Raw genomic sequence first — 27,784 nt, forward strand, 5'->3', positions numbered from 1 at the left:
AGCACCTCTACCACTCAGTGCATGAAGGGAAGCAGCCAGATCTGCCAGGCCTTGGTGGACAATGAAGCCAGAGACTCATGGCATCCCTGCACCAAGGAGAGGTCACAATAGGATCTGCACATCTCTATACCATCTATCACCATAGTAACTACAGAGAAATAGAAGATCTGGTTTCAAGAATCTAAAAGCATGTTCTCCATGTGCTGAGTGTTTAAAATCTATTCAGTCCTGGGGTGCTCGGGTGGCTCAGTCGGTTAAGCACTGGACTTTTGGTTTCAGCTCAGGTTGTGATCTCATGGGTCGTGGGATGGAGCCCCGCTTCCGGCTCCACCCTCAGCAGGGAATCTGCCTGGAGACTCTCTCCCTCTGCCCCTCCCTGCCTCATAAATAAATAAATCTTTAAAAAAAATCTATTTGGGGGCGCCTGGGTGGCTCAGTCGTTAAGCGTCTGCCTTCGGCTCAGGTCATGATCCCAGGGTCCTGGGATCGAGTCCCACATCGGGCTCCCTTCCTGGCAGGAAGCCTGTTTCTCCCTCTCTCACGCCCCCTGCTTGTGTTCCTGCTCTTGCTATCTCTGTCTCTTTCAACTAAATAAATAAAATCTTTAAAAAAAAAAAAAATCTATTCGGTCCCATCTTTGCCAACTAAAAATATATGTCTAACTTGGGAACAGTAGTGCAATGGATATGAAGTATGTCAACATAAACTTCATGTAAGATTAGGAACTCCACAGGCCAAGGTATTGGTCAATCTAACAAGGTGGTTCCTATATCTCACTTTGGACCTGTAAGGGATCTTAACATGTTCCCACAGGCCTACAGAGTTAGGTATTATTCCCAGGCTTTTTCACAATGACTGCCTAGATTCTGACAGCAGGGGGGGAAGGGGTGGGTGAGTGGAGTGGGGGCAAGGAAACAAGCCCAGCCTCACAACCGGTAACTCCAAGAGGCTGGCTCCATCCTACAAAAGCTTTGTCTATGGCAGCAGAGGACCAGCAACAGCAGCTATTGGGACTTTGTCTCAGAGTAAGGAGTTCAGCTTTCCCAGTGAGCCCTACCTCCACTGGTAGAGGGGTCAGGGGCACAGAGCAGTCTAATAGCAAGCATATGCATACAAGTCCTTTCTGCACAACACAATGCTGATATGCTGATGTGACACGGGAGGAGGCGAGGCAACGGCTGCACTGCATGGATGACTTGTGGCAGGCACCCAACAAATGTTACTTGAACTGAGCTCAGCCAAGAAAGAATCCACTGGCCACACAAGCCAAAAGGAAAAGCAGGGAAGTGGTAAGGCCCAGGCTCTAGTCAGGCACAACTGAGAACAAAGCTTGGTTCTGTCACACACCAGCTAGGTGGCCTTGGACCGGCTACTTCTCAGAATCTCAGTTTCTTCACCTGTAAGGATAGTAGTAACAACTCTGCAAGGTAGATATGAGAATTTAATGAGATAAATTACTTATAGAACCTCAACATATTGTATAATGTTAATTGAAGAAAGTGTCCCTTAAAGTTTGAAGTTAACGAATGTTCTCATATACTTTTATTTTTCTTTAGATTTTATTTATTTATTTAGTCAGAGAGAGAGTAAGCAAGTGCACAAGCAGGGGGAGTGGTAAGCAGAGGGAGAAGCAGGCTCCCCGTTAGCAGGACCCTGGGATCATGACCTGAGCCAAAGGCAGACACTTAACTGACTGAGCCGCCCAGGCAACCCCCCATATACTTTTAGACAAGAAATGGAAATACCCCTGTCTCAATGAAAACCCTTGCAGGCAACATCAAATCTGTACTGGGGTCCCACACTTTGTGTTGAAGTCTCACTGTGAAGAACCTCTGTTTTCATTCTGATAACACTAGATACCAAGAAAGGAATAGAAGAATCTTGGAATTTCTAACAAAATAAATTTTGCAAAGGATCTAAAGGAAGATGATCACCTAAGTTCAAACTCTTTCAGGGACACTCTGAACATGAGTTAGATGAAGGTCCCCTTCATGCTATGGTCAGGGTGGAGGACAGGGCATGTTGTTTTGTTTCTTTAGAATAGCTCATCACTATAAATAAAGGTTTAGGTAACTGAAAATTTTACTTGACTTTGTGATAAATCTGATTTGCACTTATATCTCATGACACTCAATCCCCAGCCCAATCAATGGTTGTCAGTTGGGGACCATTCTGGCACACACCTGCCCCCATAGGTTATCTGGCAATGTCTGGAGACATGTTTGGTTGTCACAACTGGGGGGTGGGCCATTCAACTGGTATCTAGTGGGTAGAGGCCAAGGATGCTGCTCAACACCCTGCAAGGCACAGAAAGCACAAACACAAGTGCAGGTATTCACACACATACACACGTGCACTCACAGACCCACCACCACCACAAACCATTATCCAGCCCAAAATGTCAATAGCACCAAGGTTGAGAAACCCTGCTTGAATCTCAGAAGCAGCACTAACGTCATTCAAGAAAGGACATGCATCTAATACTCTTCTTATCCCTTCATCAGTTTACAGAGACAAGATGAGATTTTGGCACTATGCTTCACACTGTTTGTCACACCTTTATCAAATATCCTTTACAGAGATTTCTGGGGAAACTGAATTTACACCAGAAAACAGAAGAGGCTGTTACTAGATAGGGCAACTTGGCACTGTCCACAGATGACAATGAAAGGGGTCACAGTACCTTCCTGGGAATAGGACTGATTTGTATTTGGATCACTAGGAGCCAAAACCTTTAAAGCTTCAAGCTCAGTAACAAAGCCAGGTAGAGGTGAAGCCCCTGAGAGTACTGACTTCTTTGTGGAATGGAACAAAATACTGGAAGAAATCTAATGATCATTTATCAGTCTGGTGCATGACTGACAAGCAGGCTAAAAATCAGGAGAACTAAGTTTTATTACAAGGCCTGCAATGGCTAGATGTATTATAGGACTTTCCGGAAATTCCAACATCTTCATTTATAAAACGAGAGGCAGGTGCCAGGGTGGCTCAACCGGTTAAGCATCTGCCTTCAGCTCAGGTCATGATCCTGGGGTCCTGGGATCAAGCCCCACATGGGGCTTCCTGTTCATCAGGGAGCCTGCTTCTCCCTCTCCTTCTGCCCCTCCCCCATCCATGCTCGCTCTCTCTCAAATAAATAAAATTAAAAATAAATAAATAAAATGAGAGGCATTCCTCAGTAAGGTGCAGGAAGGATGGTATTTAACATGACGAAGAGCAGGAAAAACTGTGGGCTTCCCCCAACTGTTTCAGCCAGAGCAGCTCCCCTATTCCTTGCTACTCTTCCTTCAAAAATGGGGTTGTGCTACTTCTAAAAATAAGGTATAGAAAACAATGAGCTTGATGATCTTGGAGGCCTGATATTATATTAAGAGTTACCTAAACAAGACTTTTATGATCTATTATAGCACTCATATCCCATTACAGTATTTATTTTTTAGTATTTATTTATTTACATTCCAGATTATTGCTCATTTACCTTTTTCTCCTACTGCCCAACACAGGGCACCCAATCAGGGTTTGCTGAGTCAATGCATGATTTCCAGAATTTGAGGTATTCTCAAAATTAAGGTATTCTCAAAGAGCAGATGACAAAAATGAGCCCCAGAGGGGTGCCTGGCTGGCTCAGTTGGTAGAGCATGCAACTCTTGATCTCAGGGTCCTGAGTTCAAGCCCCACATTAGGTGTGGAGCCTACTTCAAAAAAAATAAAAAAAAAGAATCCCCAAAATAAGAAAAATGGCTGGCTAATGAGTAAGCATTTTTACTACAGAAATTTCTACTGATGGGGGTGAGGGATGAGATTGGCCATGTCGGAGAACCAAACATGTGATGCTTTGTGCTCAACTAACAGTTTCATATTTGAAGAAGAAATGTTGCATTGCATTGGTTTTAGGGACTGTGAAAGCCTCATTGGAAGCAGAACACTGCCTTATGGCATCCTCTCCCCTCCCCGGGGCTTTCTTTTTAAAAAAATGGATTGGCAAAATTTTAATAGTCAAAGTAACAAATGCTTGCTAGCATTCCTTCACCCCAGGCAAGCACAAACCACCTGACACTTCCTGATATCTACCACTGTAAAAACCCTTTGTTCCTCCAGCTGGCTTTAGAGAGAAGGGATACACAGCAGCATTTTCATGTTTGTTACTCTAGGGAAGGGGTAAACCCAAGCAACAGCTGTATAACCTCCTAACAAGCCCATATCCTGTCTCTAAGCACATTTTGGAGGAAATACACCAAGGAATAAGATTATCATTATTACCAGGGGAAAAAGCAAAAATGCTACAGTGATCACAACTTACTGAAAGAAAACAAAGAAACAACAGTTTGCCACTGTAAAACTGAGTAACTTCCTTTTCCATGAGGCAGCCCCCACAAACTACATGAATTAAAGATACATGAAGTGGGTGCCTATAATTCCCAAAAGTTCCCAAGAACTGGTCAAACATCATTGTCTCTATTAATCATTATCAAGAAAAAATTCAAATAGCCCAGAACATCTACTGTTGCCTAAGGACATGATTAGGCAATAATGAATGAATAACTTTAGGAAAAAAGAAGGTAGACAAGGTGGGGAGGGCAAATATTCAACAATTCATAGGCAAAGAAAGGCAGGGGACCATGTACTCCAGGGTTCTATGAGGTATCTCAGCACCCCCACTTTTTTTTAAGATTTTATTTTTATTTGAGAGAGAGAGAGCACGTGTACACACACACACACACACACACACACACACACACACACGAGCAAGAGAGCGGGGCAGAGAGGGAGGAAGGGAGAGAATCCCAAGCAGACTCTGCACTGAGCACAGAGCTCCATGCGGGGCTCAGTACCACAACCCTGAGATCATGACCAGACGCTTAACCAACTGAGCCACCCAGGCGCCCCTCAACCCTTTTTCTAAACCAAACCCTAAACAAAAGGCCAATACATAAAGCAAATACAGTGAGTGGAGCAACCACAGTTAAAGTGGTGGCAGGGGGCACAGGACTGGCTCAGCAGGTAGAGCATGTGACTCTTGATTCTCAGGGTCTTGAGTTCAAGACCCATGGTGGGTGTAAAGCTTACTTAATTTAAAAAAATAAATGGAAAATAAAGCCAGGCCAGGTACTCAGGAGCTCAACTCCTCCAGCATCCTTAGGAACTCTGAGCTCAGCCTAGTTTGCGGGCTGCGGTCTAGGGAAGCTAGGTCATTTGCTTTGAAACAGATGGCTTCCATTTCCTGCTGCATGTGCTAAGTGACAGTGGTTTTAGGGCAGTCTCTTAGCCTAGTGCTTCCAAGCAACAGAAAGAAACTGGTCCTGGATTAGCCACTGTTCGTGGACCTGCCCAGGGCTTTCTGGCTGCTGCACTAGGGCTCTCTAAACTCTTTCACACCTTGTTTCCAATAGTCCAGAAGCTTCTTGAAAATGTCCTGACCTTCCAAAAAACCTGTGGTTTCTGTGTCCTCAATTCACCCCATCCCCAACACTCTTACTTAGCTCTAATTCTGTATCCACTACACTTGATTCTAAGGTCCCTGAGGGCAGACCTAGAGCCTTAACCACACCAGTAAGGGAGGGTGCGTTACCTGCCCTGTTCCTGAAAGATTAGACCACAACCTCTGTGGGAACACATTGTCCTTTGCATGAGCACTCATGCATGTCCCATGAGGGTGTTTGGTGAAAGGCTGTTTGTTTACAAAGGAATTCTATGGTTTGTCTCTAATCTTCCACTCAAATACTTCATCTGAAGACAGAAATTCAGAGACATGCACTTCTGAAGATGGGTAGGGAAGGGTATTTGCCAGAACAGAATATAATCATTAACCTTTTTTTGGTTGCAAATCCCTTTTGAGAATCAGATGACAGCTGTAGACTCTCTCTCCAGGATAATTACATATAAAAAATGTTGCCAGTGACATTCCAGAGCATCCACAGGCCCCTAAAGTTTACCCACAGACCCAGAATTCAGGTTAAGAATCCTCATTCCAGGGCGCCTGGGTGGCTCAGATGGTTAAGCATCTGCCTTCGGCTCAGGTCATGATCTCAGGGTCCTGGGATCGAGTCCCGCATCGGGCTCCCTGCTCCTTGGGAGCCTGCTTCTCCCTCTGCCTTTGTCTCTCCGTCTCTCATGAATAAAAAAAAAAAAAAAAATCTAAAAAAAAAAAAAGAATCCTCATTCCAGCAAAGTCTCTTTACGAGAGACATTCTCATTGGAGTATGTTTTCAGTGAGACCCTGAGTACTGATTAAAGAGGGCTTCCCCCTTTCTTTGGTTGCCTTCTTTTCTCTTAATATTCTTTCACCTAACCCCAATGGGTTCAGTTCAAGTTCTTCAGTCTTTTCTGTTTCTTGGCACTTCACTTCGCTGACCTCCCAAAATACTGTGTCGGAACGACAATCATAAACCTTACAAAGAAATTTTACTGTTTCGAGTTTCCCCAAGGTGACAGCCAACTCCATGTGAACAAGGACTGTGCTGGGTTTGTTGTTGTTTTGCACACCCCCTCAGTGCCAATACTCCGCACACCACAGAGGCAATACATACTGCCTAATACGCAGATATCACTGCTTTTTTGCCCTTCTACTTTTAGGCATTTGCACTTGAACGTTAACTTTAAAACTGGACAATATGCCCTGGAAAAGCCAAATGCAAAGGCAAGAAAGAATAACCTACAGCAGCTAGTCACTCCACTTTTCTCCTTCTGGGTCCTCTAGTATGATTTTGCAAACACAGAGAGCAGACAAATATGACACTGAAGACACACACTTGGAAATTTCACTGTAGCTGTCAAAAAAAAAAAAAGTGTGTGGTATAGGAATGGAGTGTTTTAGAAGTTATTTTCTAGGGGGTACCTGGATGGCTCAGTCAGCGGAGCATGCAACCCTTGATCTCGGGGTTGTAAGGTTTTTTTCCCCCTAAAGATTTTATTTGTCAGAGAGAGAAAGAGCGAGCGAGCGAGAGTGAGAGAGCGAGCGTGCACAGCAGAAGCAGCAGCAGGCAGAGCAGGCAGAGGGAGAAGCAGGCTCTCTGCTGTGCAAGGAGCCTGACACGCTGGACTTGATCCCAGGACCCCAGATCATAACCTGAGCTGAAGGCAGATGCTTAACCAACTGAGGTACCCAGGCATCCCTCAGGATTGTAAATTTGAGCCCCACGTTGGGTGTAGAGATTACTTAAAAAATTTAAAAATCTGGGGCGCCTGGATGGCTCAGGCATTAAATGTCTGCCTTCGGCTCAGGTCATGATCCCAGGGTCCTGGGATCGAGCCCCACATCGGGCGCCCTGCTCGGCGAGAAGCCTGCTTCTCCCTCTCCCACTCCCCCTGCTTGTGTTCTTGCTCTTGCTAACTCTCTGTCAAATAAATAAATCTTAAAAAAAAAATTTTTTTAATCTAAAAAAATTAAAGTTATTTCCTAATTAGTGGGATACCTGCTATTACTAAACAAAGAGAAAGCCTGACTCTGCCCTTGCCTTCCGAAGAAAACCAAGGTAGTAAAGGTCAACACTTCACTACATCTGCATTTTTTTTTTTTTAAAGATTTTATTTATTTATTTGACAGAGAGAGACACAGCGAGAGAGGGAACACAAGCAGCGGGAATGGGAGAGGGAGAAGCAGGCTTCCCACTGAGCAGGGAGCCCGATGCGGGGCTTGATCCCAGGACCCTGGGATCATGACCTGAGCTGAAGGCAGACGCTTAACGACTGAGCCACCCAGGCGCCCCCACTACATCTGTGTTCTAATACTACCTAGACTCCTTTCCCAACCCACACACAGTTTTGCTCACCAATTCTTTCCCTTCACCTGCGTGCCCTCCTCCAGACTGCCCTGGAAATAATTCCTCATGACAACAGTTCCTCTGCAGCAGTGTGTAATGGTCTTGCCAGAGAGAAGAGCAGATCCAGTAACTAAGGAAGAGGATGGCTACACTTGGACACGTGACATGCCATAGGATCACCAACAAGCATTTATAATGCTCATGGGCTCTATGACTACAAAGAGGCCTAAAACCCTGTTTTGGACTTTAAGCACCTTTCAGTCAAGACAGAGAGAGAAATAAAAAAGACCTTTAGTGCCTTGTGTAAATATTAATTATACAGTACAGGCAACAGTGTAAAGATTGAGCCTTATGTTCCACATTTTCCAAGACAGTTCTGATTCAAATCAAATATCCCGTCCCATCAGTTCCTTTAGTACACTTGTATGCTCGGACTATGGGTCCCAGTGTTTGGCATAGAAAATATGACCATCATAGCAACTGATGAAGAAGGCCAATCAACTAGGTTAGCTAAAAGCATGATGACAGATTGTTTAAATCACTCTAGTGCCTTCCCACAGCCCTCAGATAATTGTGGTGTTGAACACAAAACAGTGAAACTTGAGTCTTCTGAGACTAAGGGAGCTCATCAGGACAAAGGCAGGAAGCTGGGAGTATTTAGAAAAAGTCAGACAGGCAGGGTGCAAGACACCGGTCTCTGTTATGCCATTATTCTCCAAAGCCCTTTTAAAGTTACTGAGAACTATGGCAATAATTAGGCCTATGATACTCCTGGGAAAGAAACAAATCTATTCATGTGACAAAAATTAATTTTTTTCCCCTAAGCAAAGAGAAAAGACCATCTGCTTGCTCGGCCTCTGGTGTACAAGCTGACAGCAGTCACTGCCATGCAACAATTACCCCTTTCTTTCCTCTTCTGCTGTCCACTCCCCCATGTACCCTAGTCACTGACTTCTCTACCCTCTTGTCCGTCCACTCCCACTTTGGTCCAGCTTCTGCTTCAGACAGGGGGCCCTAAACAAGAATCACACGGGAAACCTTAAAAACACAGATTCCCTGGCCCAATCCCAAACTTACCCAAATAGAAAGGTTTGAAAACCCCTGTCTTAGATCTATAAACACCATTCAAGGCACTAAAGGTCTTTTAAGGTGTTAACCTTAACCTCATTAAGTATTTTTTTTAAAGATTTTATTTATTTGACAAAGAGAGATACAGCAAGAGAGGGAAAACAAGCAGGGGGAGTGGGAGAGGAAGAAGCAGGCTTCCCACCGAGCAGGGAGCCTGATGTGGGGCTCGATCCCAGGACCCCAGGATCGTGACCTGAGCTGAAGGCAGACGCTTAACGACTGAGCCACCCAGGCACCCCAACCTTATTAAGTATTAACCCCATTCTTCAAATACAGAAACTAGCTCAAAGGGCTTAAATGTTTTTCTCATGGTCAAAAATATACCATCACAACTTCCTTTTTTGGGAGAAACCAACCATTTATATTTCACTCTATTATAAATGAGTATGTATTTAGATACACAGACAAGTAAAACAAAACTGTCTAATGTTGAATAGCTGTGAATGAAAAAAAATGGTTACAAATTGACTAATCAGCTTAATCTTGTACTTAACGATTCAGTCACTTTTTTTTTTTTTAAGATTTTATTTATTTATTTGAGAGAGAGAGACTGAGAGAGAGAGAGCATGAGAGTGGGGAGGGTCGGGGAGGGTCAGAGGGAGAAGCAGACTCCCTGCCGAGCAGGGAGCCTGATGCGGGACTCGATCCAGGGACTCCAGGATCATGACCTGAGCCGAAGGCAGTCGCTTAACCAACTGAGCCACCCAGGCGCCCAACTTTTTTTTTTTTTTAAGTGAACTCTATGCCCAACATGGGCCTGGAACTCATGACCCCCCAAGATCAAGAGTTGCATGCTCTACCAACTGAGCCAGTCAGGCATCCCAACAATTCAATCACTTTGAAGTACAAACAAAAAGTCTATCTGTAGACTTTCACTGAGCGAGATACTCAAGCACACATCTGAAGAAAGAAAATTCCTCAACATCCCATCACTGAACAGCAAGAATACACGCACTGACGTAATTCCTATTCCATAAATAGACTAGTCAGCCCTTGGATTACTATTACAGTATTTGCTTAAAGAAATCTATCACACAGAGAAATGCATGTTTGCTAAAAGCCTTTGAAAATTACATCAAAGCAATAGAAAAAACCTGTTCACATAAGAGCCTTAGGAATTTAATTGCTGTTTTGAAATGCCTAGTTAAGAGTTCAGAATATTGCCTTGTGAGGTCTGAATATAAATGTGTTGATATGACGACCCAGAAAGAGTTCCTGGCTCCATTTCATTCCCCCTGATTGCAAGTTTTGATGGGCTGTTTGTTAATGGATTCCTTTTACAATAGCTATACACCTTTACCTTATCCGTAGTGAGCTCCAAAAACCAGTGTTATTTCTTAAATGGAAAGACAATGGTCATTCAGAAATGCAAGATTTCTTGCAATCTGTATAAATGTAACTGCATATTCATAATTATATGTAATGTTGCTAAACCAGACCATCAGTTATGGGCTGCTGTATTTCAGATCTGTGTCAAATTTATTAGAAATTTAAAAATGAAATTTCTGAGGGCCACAGCTGCCTTCATTAGTTGGCTTTAAAATATGTAATACAGGGGTACCTGGGTGGCTCAGTTGTTGAGCGGCTGCCTTTGGCTCAGGTCATGATCCCAGGGTCCTGGGATCGAGCCCCACATCGGGCTTCCTGCTCAGTGGGAAGCCTGCTTCTCCCTCTCCCACTCCCCCTGCTTGTGTTCCCTCTCTCGCTGTGTCTCTCTCTGTCAAATAAATAAATAAAATCTTTAAAAAATAATAATAAAATAAAATAAAATGTGTAATACAATGGGAGATAATATATTATGGTAAACGGAGTCAATGTAGAGAAGTAAACCATACAGTGAACAATATTACAGAACACCTGAATGGTCACCAGAGTAAAATATCTTCCAGTATTTAAAAAAAAAGAAAAGAGGGCGCCTGGGTGGCTCAGTCGTTAAGCGTCTACCTTCGGCTCTGGTCATGATCCCAGGGTCTTGGGATCAGAGCCACGCATCCGGCTCCCTGCTCAGCGGGAAGCCTGCTTCTCCCTCTCCCACTCCCCTTGTTTATGTTCCTTCTCTCGCTTTGTTTCTGTCAAATAAATAAATAAAATCTTTTTAAAAAATTAAAATATTGGGACACCTGTGTGGCTCAGTCTGTTAAGCAGCTGCCTTCGGCCCAAGTCATGTTCCCAGGGTCCTGGAATGGAGTTCCACATCGGGTTTCTTGCTCAGCGGGGAGCCTGCTTCTCCCTCTCTGTCCCTCTGCTTGTGCTCTCTCTGTCAAATAAAATCTTTAAAAAAAATAAATAAAATAAAAAATTTAAAAAATTAAAATATTAAAAAATTTTATTTATTTTTTTTAAACATTTTCTTTTTTTAAGATTTTATTTATTTGTTTGAGAGAGAATGAGATAGAGACAGAGCATGAAAGGGGGGAGGGTCAGAGGGAGAAGCAGACTCCCTGCTGAGCAGGGAGCCCAATGCGGGACTCGATCCCAGGACCCTGGGATCATGACCTGAGCCAAAGGCAGTCGCTTAACCAACTGAGCCACCCAGGCGCCCAAAATATTAAAAAATTTTAAAAAAGACCTCATTACAAGCAGTTACAGTAACTGTTCCAATTAAAGATTCCCCCTCCTACTTTTCTCTGTCCCTTCCTCTCCCTCCCTCCCTCCCTCCCAAGAATTAATCATAAATGGCACAGCTTCTCAGTACTGCAAAAATATCCTGAGAAATCATTCAAGTTACAACAAAAGAGCTTTCATCTATGTTTTTGCAAACTTAACAGATATAATAAATTTAGTTAAAAAGCACATAACCCTTATTGCGTTTAACACAAAAGATGTAATCCAGAGCTCTTCCCTCACTGATTACTGTAAGAACAAAAGATTGCATTAAATGTCTATTTACAACTTTTCAGTTAACTGTGGCCAAGAACATAGCAGGAGGTAACTTACAGTTCAAATTTTTCATCTTTTTTTTTTCCACCAAGGAGTTAACAAATTGAATTCTCAACTTTACAATAAATACACATTTCCAGTTGTTTTTTTGTTTTGTTTTTTTATTTGAGAGAGCAGAGGGGGGTGCAGAGGGAGAAGCAGACCTCTGCTGAGCAGGGAGCAGGACATGAGGCTCAATCCCAGGACCCCGGGATCATGACCTTAACTGAAGGCAGACACTTAACCGAATGAGCCACCCAGGTGACCCCACAATTCCAATTTTCAAAAGTATCTTTCTCCTGAAGGAGTGATACTCTACTTTTTGATATAATACTGATGCAGTTCAGCTGTCCTACGAAGGGAGTCAGGTATTAAAAGAAAACCAAAAAAAAAAAGAAAAAATCAAGGTAGCTCAAAGGCCCCAGCTGTCCAATTTTGCATTTCAACAAACTCAGTAAGGCGTGAGCTAAGGGCAATGAATACTTTCTGTAACTCATCTTTTCATTTGGCATTGTCATTTCTAGAGTAGCTCATACACCTGACTCTGGTGACTCACAGCATCTCACCTTATTGGCCCAAGCAGAAGAAAAAAGCAAATCAAACCAGACAATAAGAGAACCCGAAGATTTTCCTCCTCGCATCCCCAGGTAGATGGGGTTACTCAGTGAGCGTTTGCAAGGCCCCTTTAATTCCCACACTCTCACAAGTGTTTTGGCTTAGGTGCTGTATTTAAAAGTGTTTCCAATTCCACCAAGTAAATCTGCAAATACCCAAGTGAGCTGTGAGCTTCTGGTAAGCTTGTGATGTTTCTTGAAAAAAGAAAAGAAAAACCTATAAAATAAAGCACATATTACTAAAGTGTATTCCTTAACCCACTCCTTGCAAAAAGAAAAACTAAAATTTTTAAATATGGGAGTTAAAATTTTAATCAGAACACACCGGCTAATGTCATACCAGAAATTCAAATACACAAAACCAATAAGCTCCTGTTCCTTCTACTTGGAAGACCGTTTCCCGGGAGAGGGAAAAGAGAACTTAAACGACATAACCCGTTTCCAATCTCTAAGACACTGTTTAGGAAAGATCATCGGATCTGTAGGCAGACGACTAGAATCAAAACCATTTGTGGCGACATCTCCGTTGTGGGATGCAGGTGAAGTCACTGAACCCGCGTCTCATCATTAATTCCATTTTATAAGTGGAAAAACCTATCAACTCACAGGCTTTTGGAAGGGGCTGACAGTGAACTGCAGAGCATTATACGGTGTCCCCTCCCCCCACCCCCAATCACAGGCCGCCTTCTCTGGTTCATAGAGCCATGAACATGAACTGCTACAGGCCACAACAAGCGGTTCATCAAGAATCCACATAAATCGCATGACACAGGCAGGCCTTGAGCATAGAAAGACTGTGCAAGGCGCTCCTGGCGACCCCGGGCAATTAATACACCTACAGCAGTGCGCCGACGAGGTGACTGGTAAACTCCCCGCCCGGACTAACCGGCCGCCCCGGGCGTCGGTCCCTCCCGACCGATCTGCGCCCCGGCGGCCGCGGGTCACTCATGAAGTCATGACAGTGACTCAAAGCGCCCTTCCGACTGAGGTGAGTCAGGAGGAAGCGCAGAGCCCGCAGGAGCCGCCACGCGGGGCACAGACCTCGGGCGCCCGGAGACAGGCGGGAGTCCCGGTGGGCTCACGGCCGTCGGAGGCTGCAACCCCCTCCGGGAACGCCAAGACGGCACGCGGCGCCCCCGGGATCACCTCGCCCTGCACACTCGTGACGCGGCGAGGGGCTGGGCCCAATAGGGCCCAACGCGGACCGGCCGCTCGGGCCTGGCCGGCCCGCCGAAGCGGCGCGTAGGAAGCGGGGACCCTCAACTCGGCCCCATCCGCGCTCACCCCGTTTCCGGCCGCCCCCCGCCCCGGCCCGCCGGGTCACCCTCAGGCCGGCGCCGGGGCCGCAGAGTGCCGCCGCCTGTCCGGCCCAGGTCTCGAAGGCCCGAGCCGGCCGGACTCGCCGAGGAGCCCAGAGAAGGGCCGCGGAGGGCGCGGGCCACTCACCGGCCTCTGGTCCGCTCGGCCGACCGTCCGTCGCCGAGTCCGCGCCTCAGTCAGCGACTCCTTGAAGTGCCGCGGCCGCCGCAGCCCAGCGGGCGGTGCAAGGGCGGCCCGACGCGCGCACGCCGCGGGGGCGGAGCCTGCGGCGGACACGCCCCTGCGGCGGACACGCGGCCCCTCCCGCGGGGCACCTGGCGGTAGGGGAGTCTGGGCGCTCCCGAGAGAGCGGGTTAACAAGAGCAGGTGTTAATGAGGGTGCCTCGCGGCTACGCGCTCTCCGTGCCCCGTGTCACCGCCTTTCCGGTTTCCTCTTGCGCTGGGCTCCACCTGCCCTTTTTGTTCCAGCCGCACTGGCTTCCCGTCATTTCTTTACCCTTGGAGCTGGCTGCAGATTAAATGACCCGTATTGTCCGGTGTTGACAAAGGTGTGCGGTACGTGCCGTGTTCGTGGGAGTTACAGGGGAAGCGGGGACAATTTAGCGAGATCTGTTAGAATTAAGAATGGGCCTTCACTTTGCTCAATTCCACTTCTCGGTAGCTTTCGTAGAACAACGCGTGCGAGAACCCAAAGAGGCATAAGCAAGGAAGGTCATTGCAACACCTAAGGGGATGCGTACGTCATTTGGGTGAAAATCTTGAAACAACCTAAACGTCCATTAAAGGAGGATGGGGTTGGGGTTGACAGGGGCACATCTATTCAACGGAGTTGTGCTTCCGTTAAAAAAGGAAAGGCAGGGGCGCCTGGGTGGCTCAGCCGGTGAAGCCTCTGCCTTCAGCTCAGGTCATGATCCCAGGGTCCTGGGAAAGAGCCCCCGCATTGGGCTCCTTGCTCAGCAGGGATCCTGCTTCTCCCTCTCCCTCTGCCTGTCGCGCTGCCTACTTGTGCTATCTCTCTGTCAAATAAATACGTAAAATCTTTAAAAAATAAAGAAGGGCAGACGCCACCTTAGGGAGGATGGTTAAGCAGAAGGGAAAAGCAAGATGTAGGAAAATACAAAAATACATTTGACAGTGTGTAAGTTTAACCTAAAAAGTATTGAACTCTATTGTGTATGTGAAGTGTTTAAGAGTGAAGGGCACTGATGTCTGCAATTTACTTGAAACATATCAAAAAATAAGATAGTTGATGGATAACAGGTGTCTGATAAATATAGCAAAATGTTAACTGTGGAATCCAGGTGGTAAGTATATGTATGGGTGTTCACTATATAGTTATTTCAAATTTTCTATATGTCAAATAAAATTTGGGGGAAAATATATTCAGTATGATCCCTTTTATTTTTTAACTACAAAATGTTCTTTCCACATGTTCACGTTTAGATATCTAAATGCATGCAAAGGCCAAGAAAGTTTACACACTAGAATGTCAGAGGGAGGTCGAGGGTCACTTGCTTGTGCTTTATCTGTACTATTTAAATGTTTTTACGAGATGCATAAATGCATTATACGTTACTTGGCTGTCAAAAGCAAATTTAAAAAAGAATGAATTTTTAAAAAGTAATAATTGGAAACCACACTGTACTGCCCCTGCCCCAAATACATACACATAAAATTGAATTAAATCCAGTGACACTGATTGAAGAGGGGTTGCTTTGAGGGTTTAGATGAGATAATGTGGGGGGGAGGGCGCCTGGCTTGATTTCCTGAGTTTGAGCCCCACATTGGGCATAGAGATTACATAAATAAAATTCAAATGAGATAATGTGGAGCTTATCTGTCACATCAGAGGAGCTCAGAGAAGGGTGTCTCCCCCCCCCCCCCCGCCCTGCCGTTATCATTACTACCACAAGTCACTGGGCTTGGTGAACTGGCAAGAGCTTTGGAGGAAGTCTTCCGTCAGATATAAAGACCAACAGGAAGTGCGGAGTCACAGCTGAGCACACCAGTCAGTAGCCAAATCTTTCTCCTCAGGCCTCAGGGGACCACTGTGGTGTCGTGGGCTGGGTGGGGCTTCAACAGACAAGACTTTTGCCCAGGCTGTCAATACCTACCCACTTCCAGACAGAACCCCTGGCACCAGCACCAATGACCAGAAGCCCGGGGGCAGAGATGCCATTCTGCCACTCATTGCCTGCACTGATTTCCAAGCTGTAGGTTGGAAGGCCAAAAGGCATGGAGTTCCTTGTGTCCCTTGAGTTCCTTGTGTCCCTGGGATGCTACTCAATTAAACCTGGGCACCAGGGCTGGCTTCCTGGGCTTGTAACCCCAGCATTTGCACAGGGTCCCTCTGTGAGAAGGCCTTCACACTTGGTTTAATGCTCTGCTGTTGCTTTCTTGAAATTCTTGATCATTTTTGAACAAGGAGTCCTGCATTTTCATTTTGCACCAGGCCTTGCAAACTGCAGCTGGTCCTACTACATGCCTTGTGGTTTGGATTTATTTCCTTAAAGTGGAGACCTTGAGACATTGGGTTTTGTGCTTTATCCTTATGTAATTGAAGAAAACCCTCATCCTTTAACACACTACTATGCACTTGGGTTCCATTTAGTAGGTATTAATTGAGTTCCTAGTAAGTGCTGGATATGGTGCCAGAAGGAAGAGATACTGAGAGAAACATGACATAGGCCAGATCTCAGGAAGCCCTCCTACTATGGTAGACAATTTTATCAGTGGAATAGAGATGGGAATAGAATAGGAATAGTTAGCCTAGCTTAGGGGTCCGGGAAGGGCTTCCTGGAGGAGGTGATGGCTATGGGAATCTTAAGGAATGAGTAAGGATTAGCCCTATCTATCTAACGTGGTGAGTCCTACCCAGGCAAACATTACAGTCTCAGCATAGAGACATAACATAACAGGATGTGGTGGAGACTGCAAAAGATTTATGCAAGATGAACACATAGATGAAATCTTCATTTATAAACACCAGTAAACATAATATGTATTAAATACATGCATTTTATAATAAAGACCAATATTTTACATAAATAAAATACATATTACCCTGTAAGTTATCTCCACCACTAGATTTGGGAAAACAGCACCAGTTTTAGTTGGGTTTCCGGGGAACTCCAGTGTCTAGATGTTTAGACAACGGGTCAATCAGCAAATATTTATTTATTTATTTATTTATTTTTTTTAAAGATTTTATTTATTTATTTTATTTATTTATCTGACAGAGAGAGACACAGCGAGAGAGGGAACATAAGCAAGGGAGGTGGGAGAGGGAGAAGCAGGCTTCCCGCTGAGCAGGGAGCCCGATGCGGGGCTCGATCCCAGGACCCTGGGATCATGACCTGAGCCCAAGGCAGACGCTTTACGACTGAGCCACCCAGGCGCCCCTCAGCAAATATTTATTGAGCGCCTACGTGCCAGGTGCTGTGCTAAGTGCTGGAAATTCAGCAGTGAATACAGAGAAATCTCACTTTTTCTGCTAAAAATAACTCAAATCCGTGCAACTAGTCGCAACCTCAAAGGTGAGTCAGGCTTGCAAGAACTCAGAGCCTTGGGGGTTGAGAGTCCCAGATGCTGTTTAACTATCTTTAGGTGACACCCCGTATCTGCAAGTTCCAGATGTTCATGCAAGATAAAACCATGTGGTTTTTTTCTGTTTTTTTGCTTTCGTAGGCCTCACCGCCAGCCGCCCCCCAAGCTGCTCCGCACGTGCACTTTGCGGAGCCCAGGAGACCCGCCAAATCCAGTTGCCGCAAGCCGCCGAGGCTGCTTAGCGCGGACGCACGCCCAGGCCCGCGTGATCCGGGACGAACCATCTGTGCCCGCCGAGGGGGGGATGGCAGCTCAGCTCCGCGCGGAGTCAGGGCCCGGACGCTAGGAGTCCCGAAGCAGCGCGGCCTGGGGTCCCTTCTCGCAGGACGGCCGGGGAGGGGCGGCTTTGCCAGGGCGGGGCTGGAGCTGCGGGCGGGGTCAGCCTTCTCGCAGGTTCCACACTTCCCCACACCCCCCGACGGTGAACTCGGCTGCAAGGCCCGGGGCCCACCGTTCCGGCTCCAAGGTTTCCCACCGGGGCTGGGGCGTGGAGATCGCGGCGGCCGGAGGTTCCGTGCGGGAGGTGGGGGACGGGGTCGGGGTGTCTGGCGCCCGTTGGGCCCACGCGGTGCGCGCTCGGGGTCGTCCCAGGAGGGACCGGTGGACGCATCACAGACCTCGCTCGTCCCACCGCCCCCTGGCCTCCGGGACCGCACTTCCCGCGCCGGCTAGCATGGCGGACAGGAAACTGGTGGTGGTGTTTGGAGCCACAGGTGAGCGAGCGCGAGCGCAGCCCCGCGGAGCCTGGGAGACGTCCCCAGGGTGGGTGGATGGGGCCTGGAGGGAGGGTCCTGCGTCTCGGACCCCTGACCCGGCCAGGGCGGGGGGTGTGGGGGGGCCGGGATGGAGGCAGCACCTGGGCGCACAGCCCCTTTCACGTTTTAAAAAAATTAACTTTTTCGAATAAGTGGCACGTGCACATAGTACCAAAACTAAATCTCCCTCCCACCTCCGTCCTGACAACCCCATCCATCACTGTCATCAAGTTTCTAGAGTATCCTACCAGACAGGTTAGAGAGACACAAAGATTATTTTTTTTAATGGTAAAGGGTCTAGGGCGCCTGGGTGGCTCAGTTGGTTGAGCGACTGCCTTCGGCTCGGGTCATGATCCTGGAGTTCTGGGATCGAGTCCCGCATCGGGCTCCCTGCTCAGCGGGGAGTCTGCTTCTCCCTCTGACCCTCCCCCCTCTCATGTGCTCTCTCTCATTCTCTCTCAAATAAATAAATAAAATCTTTAAAAAAAAAAATCTTAAATGGTAAAGCGTCTTATTTTGCCCCCATCTGTTGTTTTTTTCTTTCCTGTATGTTTTTAAAATCATAGAACAACTTAAGGTATAAAGCACATATCGTACAATTCACCCATTTAAAGTGTGCAGTTCGCTGATGTCTAGTATATACACAGAGCTCTGTGGCCATCACCACAGGCCGTTTTAGAACATTTCGTCACTCCCAAAGGAAACATCACACCCACTAGCATTTCTCCTGACTTTCCCCAGCCCCTGGTAGCCATCAGTCTACTTTCTGTCTGTAGATTTGCTCATTCTGGACATTTCCTGTAAATGAAATCATACAGGATGTGGCCTTTTGTGAATGGCTTCTTTCACTTGGCATCATGTTTTTGAGGTTCATCCACTTTGGGGTTTTTTGTTTGTTTTGGGGTTTGGGGTGGGGAGGAGGAGCAGAGGGAGAGGGAGAGAGAGACTTTTAAGCAGGCTCCATACCCAGTGCGACCCTGGAATCACTACCTGATCCGAAATCAAAAGTCGCTTAAACCACCGAGCCACCCAGGCGCCCCAAGGTTCACCCACTTTTCAGCATGTGTCAGTACCCCACTTCTTTTTATAGCTGAATAATATTCCATTTTATGGTAGACCACATCATGTTGATCCACTCATCCATTGATGGACATTTGATTTGTTTCCACCTCTTGGCTATTGTGAATAATGCTGCTGGGAACATTTCATATACAAGTTTTCATGTAGACATGTTTTTAATTTGGGGGGTGCATGCTTAGACTGGACTTGCTGGATCATATGGTAACTCTGTGTCTAGCCCTTTGAGAAACCACCGGACTGCTTTTCAAAGTGACTGCACAGGGGCGCCTGGGTGGCTCAGATGGTTAAGCGTCTGCCTTTGGCTCAGGTCATGATCCCAGGGTCCTGGGATCGAGCCCCACATCGGGCTCCTGGCTCAGGGAGGAGCTTGCTTCTCCCTCTCTCTCTGCCTCTCTCCCGGCTCATGCTCTCTCTCTCTGTATCTCTGTGTCTCAAATGAATAAATAAAATCTTTAAAAAAAAAAAAAAAAACAAACCAAAGTGACTGCACCATTTTATGTTCCCACCAGTACTGTGTGAGGGTAGTTGTACTTCTGCAACTTACCTTTTCCACTCCAGGAGAGTTCATGTTCACCTGTGCAAGTCGTACATACAGATCTGCCACATTCTTTTCAGTCACTTTGGCATGGATCGATCACTTATTTAACCAGATTCTTTTTTTTCTTTCTTTTTTATTTTTTTAAAGATTTTATTTATTTGACAGAGAGAGACACAGTGAGAGAGGGAACACAAGCACGGGGAGTGGGAGAGGGAGAAGCAGGCTTCCTGCGGAGCAGGAAGCCCGATGCTGGGTTCCATCCCAGGACCCTGGGACCATGACCTGAGCTGAAGGCAGACGCTTAACAACTGAGCCACCCAGGCGCCCCTTTCTTTCTTTTTTTTAATTTTAGATTTTATTTATTTGAGAGAGAGCATGAGCAGGAGGGAAGGGTAGAGGGAGAAGCAGACTCCCCGCTGAGCAGGGAGCCCGACTATTTAACCAGATTCTTACCCAAGGACACGTCATTTGTCTACAAATTTCCACTATTGCAAATAGTGCTACAGCCAGTTTTCTTACACATATATTTATGGATGATTTTTATTTTATTCCTTTTAATGATTTTACTTTTTGTCATTTTCTCAGTCATTTTTATTTTTATTTTTTTTAAAGATGTTATTTTATTTATTTGACAGACAGCGAGAGAGGGAACACAAGCAGGGGGAGGGGGAGTGGGAGAGGAGAAGCAGGGGTCCCGCTGAGCAGGGAGCCCCATGCGGGGCTTGATCCTAGGACCCTGGGATCATGACCAGAGCCGAAGGCAGATGCTTAATGACTGAGCCACCCATGCGCCCTTCTCAGTCATTTTTTTTTTTTTAATGTTTTATTTATTTATTCATGAGAGTCAGAGAGAGAGGGAGAGAGAGAAGCGGGTGTGGGACTCGATCCCAGGACCCCGGGATCATGCCCTGAGCTGAAGGCAGTCATTTTTAAATCTATTCTAAAGGTGTTTTTTTTTTTTAATTTTTAAGTCAATTTTTAAGTTTAAGCACCCAAAGTGGGGCTCAAATTCACGACCCCGAGATCAAGAGTTGCATGCTCTTTTGACTGGGACAGCCTGGGGGCCCCTCAGTCTTTAAAAAAAAAAAAAAAAAGGAAGAAGATGGTAGGTAATACTGTATTTCTTAAGCTGAGGGGTGGGTACATGGGTGTTGACATCCCTTTGTGTATGTGTTAAATATTGTAATACATTTTACTTATTTATTTTGTACAAGTAAACTCATGACCCTAAGGTTGCTCGTTCTACCGCCCAAGCAGCCAGCTGCCCCATAATACATTTTAAACATTTTTTAAAAGATTTTATTTATTTATTTATCAGAGAGAGAGAGAGCACAAGCAGGGGGAGCGGCAGGCAGAGGGAGAGGGAGAAGCAGGCTCCCCACTGAGCAAGGAGCCCGATGCATCCAGGACCCCGGAATCATGACCTGAGTCAAAGGCAGCCACTTAACCGACTGAACCACTCAGGTGTCCCACATTTCAAACATTTGATAAAAGGTGTGATGCCTGTTAAAACATGGAGGAACTTTGAAAACATGCTAAGTGAAAGAAGCCGGACATAGCAGGCTATATATTGTATCATCCCATTTGTGGGAAACATCCCGAATAGGCAGATGGATAGAGACAGAAAGTAGATGAGTGGTTGCCAGGGCTGAGAGGGAGGGCGATAGGGAGTGAGTGCTGATGGGCATGGGTTTTCTTGGGGGGTGGGAGGAATGAAATGTTCTAAAATTGACTGTGATGATGGTTGCATGCTCTGAATATACAAAAAACCACTGCACTGTATGCTTTATGTATTTATTTGACCTGAAGCAGTGAATCTTACTGGTGAAATTCGAGGCAAGTATGATGCGTGCACAGTGGGAGAAGTCTCAGCTGCCCAGTATAAGTATTTGTTTACTCTGGGCAAAATCAGCCAACTAGTATACAGATTTTCCAAAATACTTTTTAAATAAATACAAATTATCTACCCTTTAAAAGGTGGGTGAATTCTATCTCAATAAAGCTATTATTTTTTAAATGGTGTAAGGCGTTCAGTGAGGATCACAGGTGAAAAGTGTCTGGGTGTCTGGCTGGTGTGGAGCGTTCCCTTTGGGGCTTCCCCTGAGCAGGACCCCCAGGCAGGTCCCACCCTGCAGGTCTTTCTGTCTCTTCACAGGTGCTCAGGGAGGCTCAGTGGCCCGGACGCTCCTGGAAGATGGGACGTTCAGGGTTCGAGTGGTAACACGGGACCCTGGGCAGAAGGCAGCAAAGGAGCTGAGGCTGCAGGGTGCAGAGGTGGTCCGGGGAGACCAGGATGACGAAGCCAGCATGGAGCTGGCCCTGAGTGGGGCCCATGCTGCCTTCATTGTGACCAACTACTGGGAAAACTGCAGCCAGGAGCAGGAGGTCAAGCAGGTGAGGGCAGGTGGGAAGATGTGGGGAGGCTGGCCTAGGAGCAGGGCATCTTACAAGGGGCTCCCTGGGAGGCAGCTCCAACTTGCTAGAGAGGGGCTGACCCTGCCTGTGACCACTGTCCACTGCAGGCCTTTTCCCTCCTCTTCCATGCAGTCCTCCTGGACTTTAATGAGTGCGGGAGGCAGCTGCTTCCTCTTCCAGTGACTTTTGCTTAGATGTCATTCAGACACCATAGTTTGCCCTTTCAGTGTATAATTCAGTGTATACTCTCAAAGTTGTGCAGCCATCACCACCACCTAATTCCAGAACATCTTATCACCCTGCAAAGAAACCCGTACCTATTAGCAGTCACTCCCGGTTCCTCCCTCCCCCAGCCCCCAGCTGATAATCTACTTTGTCATCCAGTAACTTTTTACACTTTCCAAAAAACCAACTCTGTTGACCTATCATTTTGTGATAATAAGATGCACACATTTTAATTGTACTGTTGGATAAAATTTGAATATAAATATACCCACATATTACCAATCTAATCAGAACACATTTCCATCAGCGCAGAAAGTCCCCGTGTCCCCTTTGACGTGTTGTATGTTTCGGTTTATTCTGTTTTCCATGCACATTCTCTCTAGTTAGTTGGTTATTGAGCCCAGGCAGCACGGGGAGGGATAGGAAACAGATAATGTGAGACGTGGCCATTGTTCTATCCCACTGAAGATGGGGACACTTGCACAGAGCCCGTCACACACAGGTACTCAGGGATCTGTGGAATGTGATGGCAGAGGAGAGGCACCTGCTGACTGGCCAGCACATTAGCTTTCAGCCCTGGGTCATCCACAGCCAGCCATAGCCCTGCTTTGGACGTGGGCCTTCCCTGCCCTGGGCTTTGTTAGGAAAAAGGGCCTTCGTAAAATAAAGGGAGATTGGACTGGACCACTGGTCTCCAGACTTGTTTTTAGCCTTGACATTGTCTTTGAATACATCTTACATGGAAGCCCATCCCACAAAGTGGAGAGGACAGCTTTTCTGATGGATGGCAGTCTTGGCTCATTATCCCAACTGCCTGTGTTCACATCCCGTGGCCGCCATTACAAGCCGAGTGGCTTAAAACAACAGGAACTGACTCTTCTCCGGTCTGGGGGCCAGAAGTCCAAAATCAAGGAGGCTTCAGAAGGAGGCTCTAAGGGCGATTCCACTCCTTGCATCTTCCAGCTTCTGGTGGCTGCTGGCTCTCCTCGTGGCCACATCCACCCAGTCTCTACCTTCATGTGGCCTTCTCCTCTCCATGTCTCCTCTTCAGTCTCTTACAGGGACCCTTGTCCTCAGATTGAGGGCCCACCTGGGATGATCTCAAGTTCCTTAACTATATCTGCAGATTTTTTTTCCCAAATAAGGTCACATTCACAGGTTCTGGGGGTTAGGATGTGCACATATCTTTTTGGAGGCCACCGTTCAATCCCCTACACATTCTTATGTGGCAGGTGGTGTGGCTGTCCCAGTTTAACCGCTGCCAGAAGGTTAGGTCGCTGGTCCAGGATCTCGAGGCTAGTGCATTGCAGAGCAGGTGTGGCCCCCAAGCAGTGTTTGTGCTTCATCCCTGAGCTGTACCACCTCTTTAGCGGCCTGCTGGGGCCCTTCAAGGAGCATGGCTTTGCATGGAGCAGGCAGAGGTGGGAGAGCTCCGTGCGGCCCTCTCCCAAGCAGAAGACCTACCCCCACCCGTCACAGTGCACGTGGGAGGGCCGCAGTTGAGCATATCGGGAAGTACAACCACCCGGGTGATCTGGAGAAGTGACGCTAAGACAGAAGGTTCACAGTGGTGTGTGAGGGCGTGGTACCACGTGCGAGCATCATTCCAGAACAGGGAGCCTTATCAGAGGGTGAAGTGGTGTCAGCCTCTTAGCATCAGGCACAGTGGCAATGGGGGTGGGAGAGCCAGGGCTCTGACACACATCCTCCCTCTTAGCTTTGTGGCTTCTCCTTTCTTTCTCACCAGGGAAAGCTGCTGGCCGATTTGGCCAAGCGCCTGGGCCTTCACTACGTGGTCTACAGCGGCCTGGAGAACATCAAGAAGCTGACGGGTGGGAGACTGGCAGCAGGCCACTTTGATGGCAAAGGGGAGGTAGAGGAATATTTCCGGGACATCGGAGTTCCCATGACCAGTGTGCGGCTGTCCTGCTATTTTGAGAATCTCCTCTCCAACTTCCTGCCCCAGAAAGCCCCCGATGGAAAGAGCTACTTGCTGAGTGAGTGCCCTACTCCTTCCTGAGCGTCCGCTCTCACTGAGGGGAGCTGTGGGTGTTGTAGAAAATGGGCTTGTCCTTAGATGGTTCCGGGTCCAAGCCCTGGTTCCCTCATGTTAGGCCTGTGACTTTGCACAAAGCATGTAACCTCCCTGGGCCTCTGCTTCCTGCTCTGTGGAATGGACGTGACTGACTCTTGGAGGGGCGATGAGAAAATCTGCCAGGAGGCAGTGATGCGATGCTTCGTCCCAGAGATGAGCACACTTGTTACTTCTCCTTCGGGAGTAAGGAGAGGACTTGGAGGATCAGGTCCAGTGGTAGGTGTCACAGAGTAGGAAAGCACTTTCTTCTCCGTCTGTAAATGGGCTACAGGGAGCCTTAGGCAGCTCGTGTCCTGTGGTTGACCAGGGTCCTCAGCCGGCCACCCTTCCCCTGTGCGTGAACAGCAGGGACGGTGAGCAGTCTGGGCCTGGTGTTGGCACACTGTCATCGCCCTTTTATAGTTTGCAGAGCTGGTCGGGGATACCTCTTGTGTTCGGACTCTAGCTGAGCTCTGTCCCCACAAAGTCTCTGGGTGACCTGAATGGGCAGCTGTGGTGGACCCTTCTCATGGGCGCGGAAAGCGGCAGGACCCAAGTGCCCCTGCTCTGCCTCCCCAGCCACCAGACCACCTTGGCAGGTAGAGTCACCCACCGACTCCACACATTTAGGGAGCACCTGCCACGTGCCACTCTGGGCCAGTCCCTGGCCTCGGCATCCGGCATTCCTGTTAGCATAGTTGGCTTTCCAGGTCAGGAATCCCAGATACCACAGAGTGCACGGGGGCCAGTGGCTCGGGAGCAGCCCCTTCATTTCCTTCCTGTTCCTCTCTCAGCCCCGGGAGGGTGGGCAGGCCCAGCGTTCGCCCCACTCTGTAAATGGAGCAACCAGGGCTCAGGGCGTAAACAGGGGCCAAGGTGGCAGAGCTCGGATCGCATCCTGTTTCCTGAGTGAACCCTCCACCACAGACACTGGGGGTGCTGACCTGTGCCCGTGTCCCGGCGGTGGGCATGGCAGGAACATGTGCTAGCACACACCTCCCCTCCCCCCTCAGGCTTGCCCATGGGTGATGTGCCCATGGATGGCATATCTGTGACCGACCTGGGTCCCGTGGTGCTCAGCCTGCTGAAGATGCCGGAAGAATACGTCAGCCGGAATGTTGGGCTCAGCACCTGCAAGCACACAGCAGAGGAGTACGCCGCCCTGCTCTCCAAGCACACTGGGAAGGCTGTGCGCAATGCCAAGGTGGGCTCCCGCGGTCCTGGGCCCCGGATTGGTGCCATCCCAGCTCCCACTAGGGGGCTCTGGCAGCCTGTTCTGGTCACTCTCACCCCCCAGTGGGGGCTTTATGGGTGGTAGGGAAGCAGTATCTAGGGCGGCCCCCTCACTCCGGGCAGGGTAAATCTGAATTCATCACTGTGAACCTTTGTCATGCTGTACTTGGGAGCCAGGTGTGGCTGCTGAGCCAGGTCTGGCTTAGGCAGTTGACTAACTAGTGAGGAAGTTTCCAGGAAGAGGGGATATGAGGGTCCAAGGCAAGGCATGAACACACAGGGGTGCTGGGCTTCTCTGGGGTGTGACTTGAGGGAGGGAAGGGGAAGGAGACCAGAGAGATGGGCCCCACCCGTCTCCTCTTGGCCTGGCTGGATGGGCGGGAGGCCCTCTGGCCCCCTCTCCCCGCTGACCCTCAGTCTTCCTGTTCAGAACCCCAGGTGCCTTGTTTCTTATTGGTTCTTCCCATTATGGTAGTGAGACTGACTTATTAAAGAAAACCTGGGAAACTCCCAGGTCATTGAAAGATAAAAACCACCCCCAGAGCCCCCAGACTTGAGCAAAGCAATGATGGGGACGCCATGGCAGGGCGTGTTTCAGGTGGGTCAGACTCCCCAGACTCGGATCCTGCTCCCAGCCCTTAACACCCACCAGCGTGTGACCTTGAGGCACAGTCCCAGACCCTCTCTGCCTCAGTATCCTCATCTATAAAATGGTTGCATGAATAGTATCTCCTTCCCTGGTTGTTAGGATTGAACGGAATAATTGATGTTAAGTGCTTCCTTAGCGCAAGGAGGTGCTCTAGAAAACATGCTCTAAATGGCCGTGCATTACGTCTCAACAAAGAAAGGTCTGATGCAGCTGTGGACGATTTCAGGAGCTGAGTTTACATTCAGTTTGGTCAGGAAAGGAGAACAGCTTCGGTTTTTGAGTAAGAAAGTGATGTTTGCAGAGTTCTGGTTTGGAAAGGGCTGAGAAGTTTCCATCTCATGATCTCAAAAGAACTCAAAAGGATTTATGATTTTTTTTTTTTAGTAATATCTACACCCAATGTGGGGCTCTCACTCATGACCCCAACATCAAGGGTCGCACACTCTTCTGACTAAACCAGCCAGGCGCCCCTTGAAAGAACAGGATTTAAGTTGACTTAAAACAGTGGTTTTTGAACTTTTTTCAGATGAACTTACTGGAAAGGACTTGGGTCGGGACTGGGTTGCCCACAGCTGGGGTGACAGAGATGCTGACAGACCCAACAGACTCCCCTCTGTTTCTAGACGACCCCGGAGGACTATGAGAAGTATGGCTTCCCTGGCGCCCGGGACCTGGCCAATATGTTCCGTTTCTATGCCCTGAAACCTGACCGTGACATTGAACTGACCCTGAGGCTCAACCCCAAGGCCAGGACACTGGACCAGTGGCTGGAGCAGCACAAAGGAGACTTTGCTGGGCTCTGACCCCGCCATTTCTCAGCCCCGTCTGGGGGCACGGGGAAGTGTCACAGTGATCCGTTCTTGTGTTACAAAAAAATTATTTCTTAAATAAAGGCCATTGTTTTCACAGATGGGTTCCAAAAGAAGAGGGCTTTGTTTCAGGGACTCGGGTTGGGGTGGCAGCTGCTGGGGCATGAAAATTCCAAAAGGAAGCATCAAGTGGCTCAGCACCCCTCCCCTGCCGGGGGCGGGAGGGCTCAAAACACAGGATGTAAATGCAGTTATAAGTTTCGTCCAGTAGGTGGGAGACAGCGCTGTGACCACAGCTCTCACTGCTGCTTCAACTACATTGGACCATGTAGGGTCCAGGGCACAGAGGGGATTCCCCAAGCCAGCCAGCAAGCCATGCCTGTTGACAGCTGGTGAGGCGAACCGCATGTTCCTTCTTGGAGCTTGAAGGTGTCACCCTCTGGGGTGGGGCCTTCCCCCTGTTGCGGCAGCCCTGAGATGTGGGTGATCTTCAGAACAGGCCAGGCAGAACATCTGAAGGGTGATGGCAGACTGTGGAGCTGAGGTCGCCATGACTGCACACTGCTGAAAACGGGTGACGCGCTTCAAGCAAAGGCTGGGGGAGGCAAAGTCAAGGAAGTGACAGCGAGGCCTCGCTGATGGTGTGCACACAGGCTGGG

At 47.9% G+C, this 27,784-nt stretch overlaps 3 protein-coding genes across 6 annotated transcripts in view; 2 read left to right on the top strand and 1 right to left on the bottom strand.

The window, feature by feature from the left end:
• The window catches only part of HMOX2 (heme oxygenase 2), a 29,460-nt gene extending 15,441 nt beyond the window's left edge, over positions 1-14,019 (bottom strand). Inside the window, exon 1 of one of the 2 annotated variants that reach the window (XM_081820136.1) lies at positions 13,868-14,019. The gene's annotated coding sequence lies outside the window, so the exon portion shown is untranslated. The remainder of the gene's footprint in view (positions 1-13,867) is intronic. The other variant, XM_081820137.1, reaches the window with a different exon arrangement.
• LOC145721351 (uncharacterized) lies at positions 681-18,019 on the top strand. The gene is made up of 3 exons (XM_081818886.1): positions 681-712; positions 13,935-14,289; positions 17,429-18,019. Exons 1-3 carry the CDS (start codon positions 681-683, stop codon positions 18,017-18,019), a joined length of 978 nt encoding a protein of 325 aa, XP_081675012.1.
• Positions 17,770-27,224, top strand: NMRAL1 (NmrA like redox sensor 1). 3 transcript variants are annotated; one of them, XM_031021224.2, is made up of 5 exons: positions 17,770-18,060; positions 21,876-22,114; positions 24,108-24,357; positions 25,448-25,638; positions 26,843-27,224. In XM_031021224.2, the coding sequence occupies exons 1-5, from the start codon at positions 18,021-18,023 to the stop codon at positions 26,957-26,959; spliced, it is 837 nt and encodes a 278-aa protein (XP_030877084.1). In that variant the 5' UTR covers positions 17,770-18,020; the 3' UTR covers positions 26,960-27,224. The 3 variants fall into 3 exon arrangements, with proteins under 3 accessions (XP_030877084.1, XP_006750021.1, XP_081676264.1); XM_006749958.3 differs by having other exon boundaries at positions 26,940-27,224; XM_081820138.1 differs by lacking the exon at positions 26,843-27,224 and adding an exon at positions 26,701-26,829.
• The last annotated feature ends 560 nt before the right edge of the window (positions 27,225-27,784 follow it).

Source organism: Leptonychotes weddellii, chromosome 5 (genome assembly GCF_054177405.1).
Source record: "Leptonychotes weddellii isolate Sample4059 chromosome 5, ASM5417740v2, whole genome shotgun sequence".
Lineage (NCBI taxonomy): Eukaryota > Metazoa > Chordata > Mammalia > Carnivora > Phocidae > Leptonychotes > Leptonychotes weddellii.

Bases quoted from the DNA above. Each gene is read 5' to 3' on its own strand.
- LOC145721351 (XM_081818886.1), top strand. From the start codon at position 681: ATGGATATGAAGTATGTCAACATAAACTTCAT. The intron at 713-13,934 runs GTAAGATTAGGA...GACTCCTTGAAG, and splicing joins TATGTCAACATAAACTTCAT to TGCCGCGGCCGCCGCAGCCC. The intron at 14,290-17,428 runs GTGTGCGGTACG...TTGCTTTCGTAG, and splicing joins ATTGTCCGGTGTTGACAAAG to GCCTCACCGCCAGCCGCCCC.
- NMRAL1 (XM_006749958.3), top strand. From the start codon at position 18,021: ATGGCGGACAGGAAACTGGTGGTGGTGTTTGGAGCCACAG. The intron at 18,061-21,875 runs GTGAGCGAGCGC...GTCTCTTCACAG, and splicing joins GGTGGTGTTTGGAGCCACAG to GTGCTCAGGGAGGCTCAGTG. The intron at 22,115-24,107 runs GTGAGGGCAGGT...CTTTCTCACCAG, and splicing joins AGGAGCAGGAGGTCAAGCAG to GGAAAGCTGCTGGCCGATTT.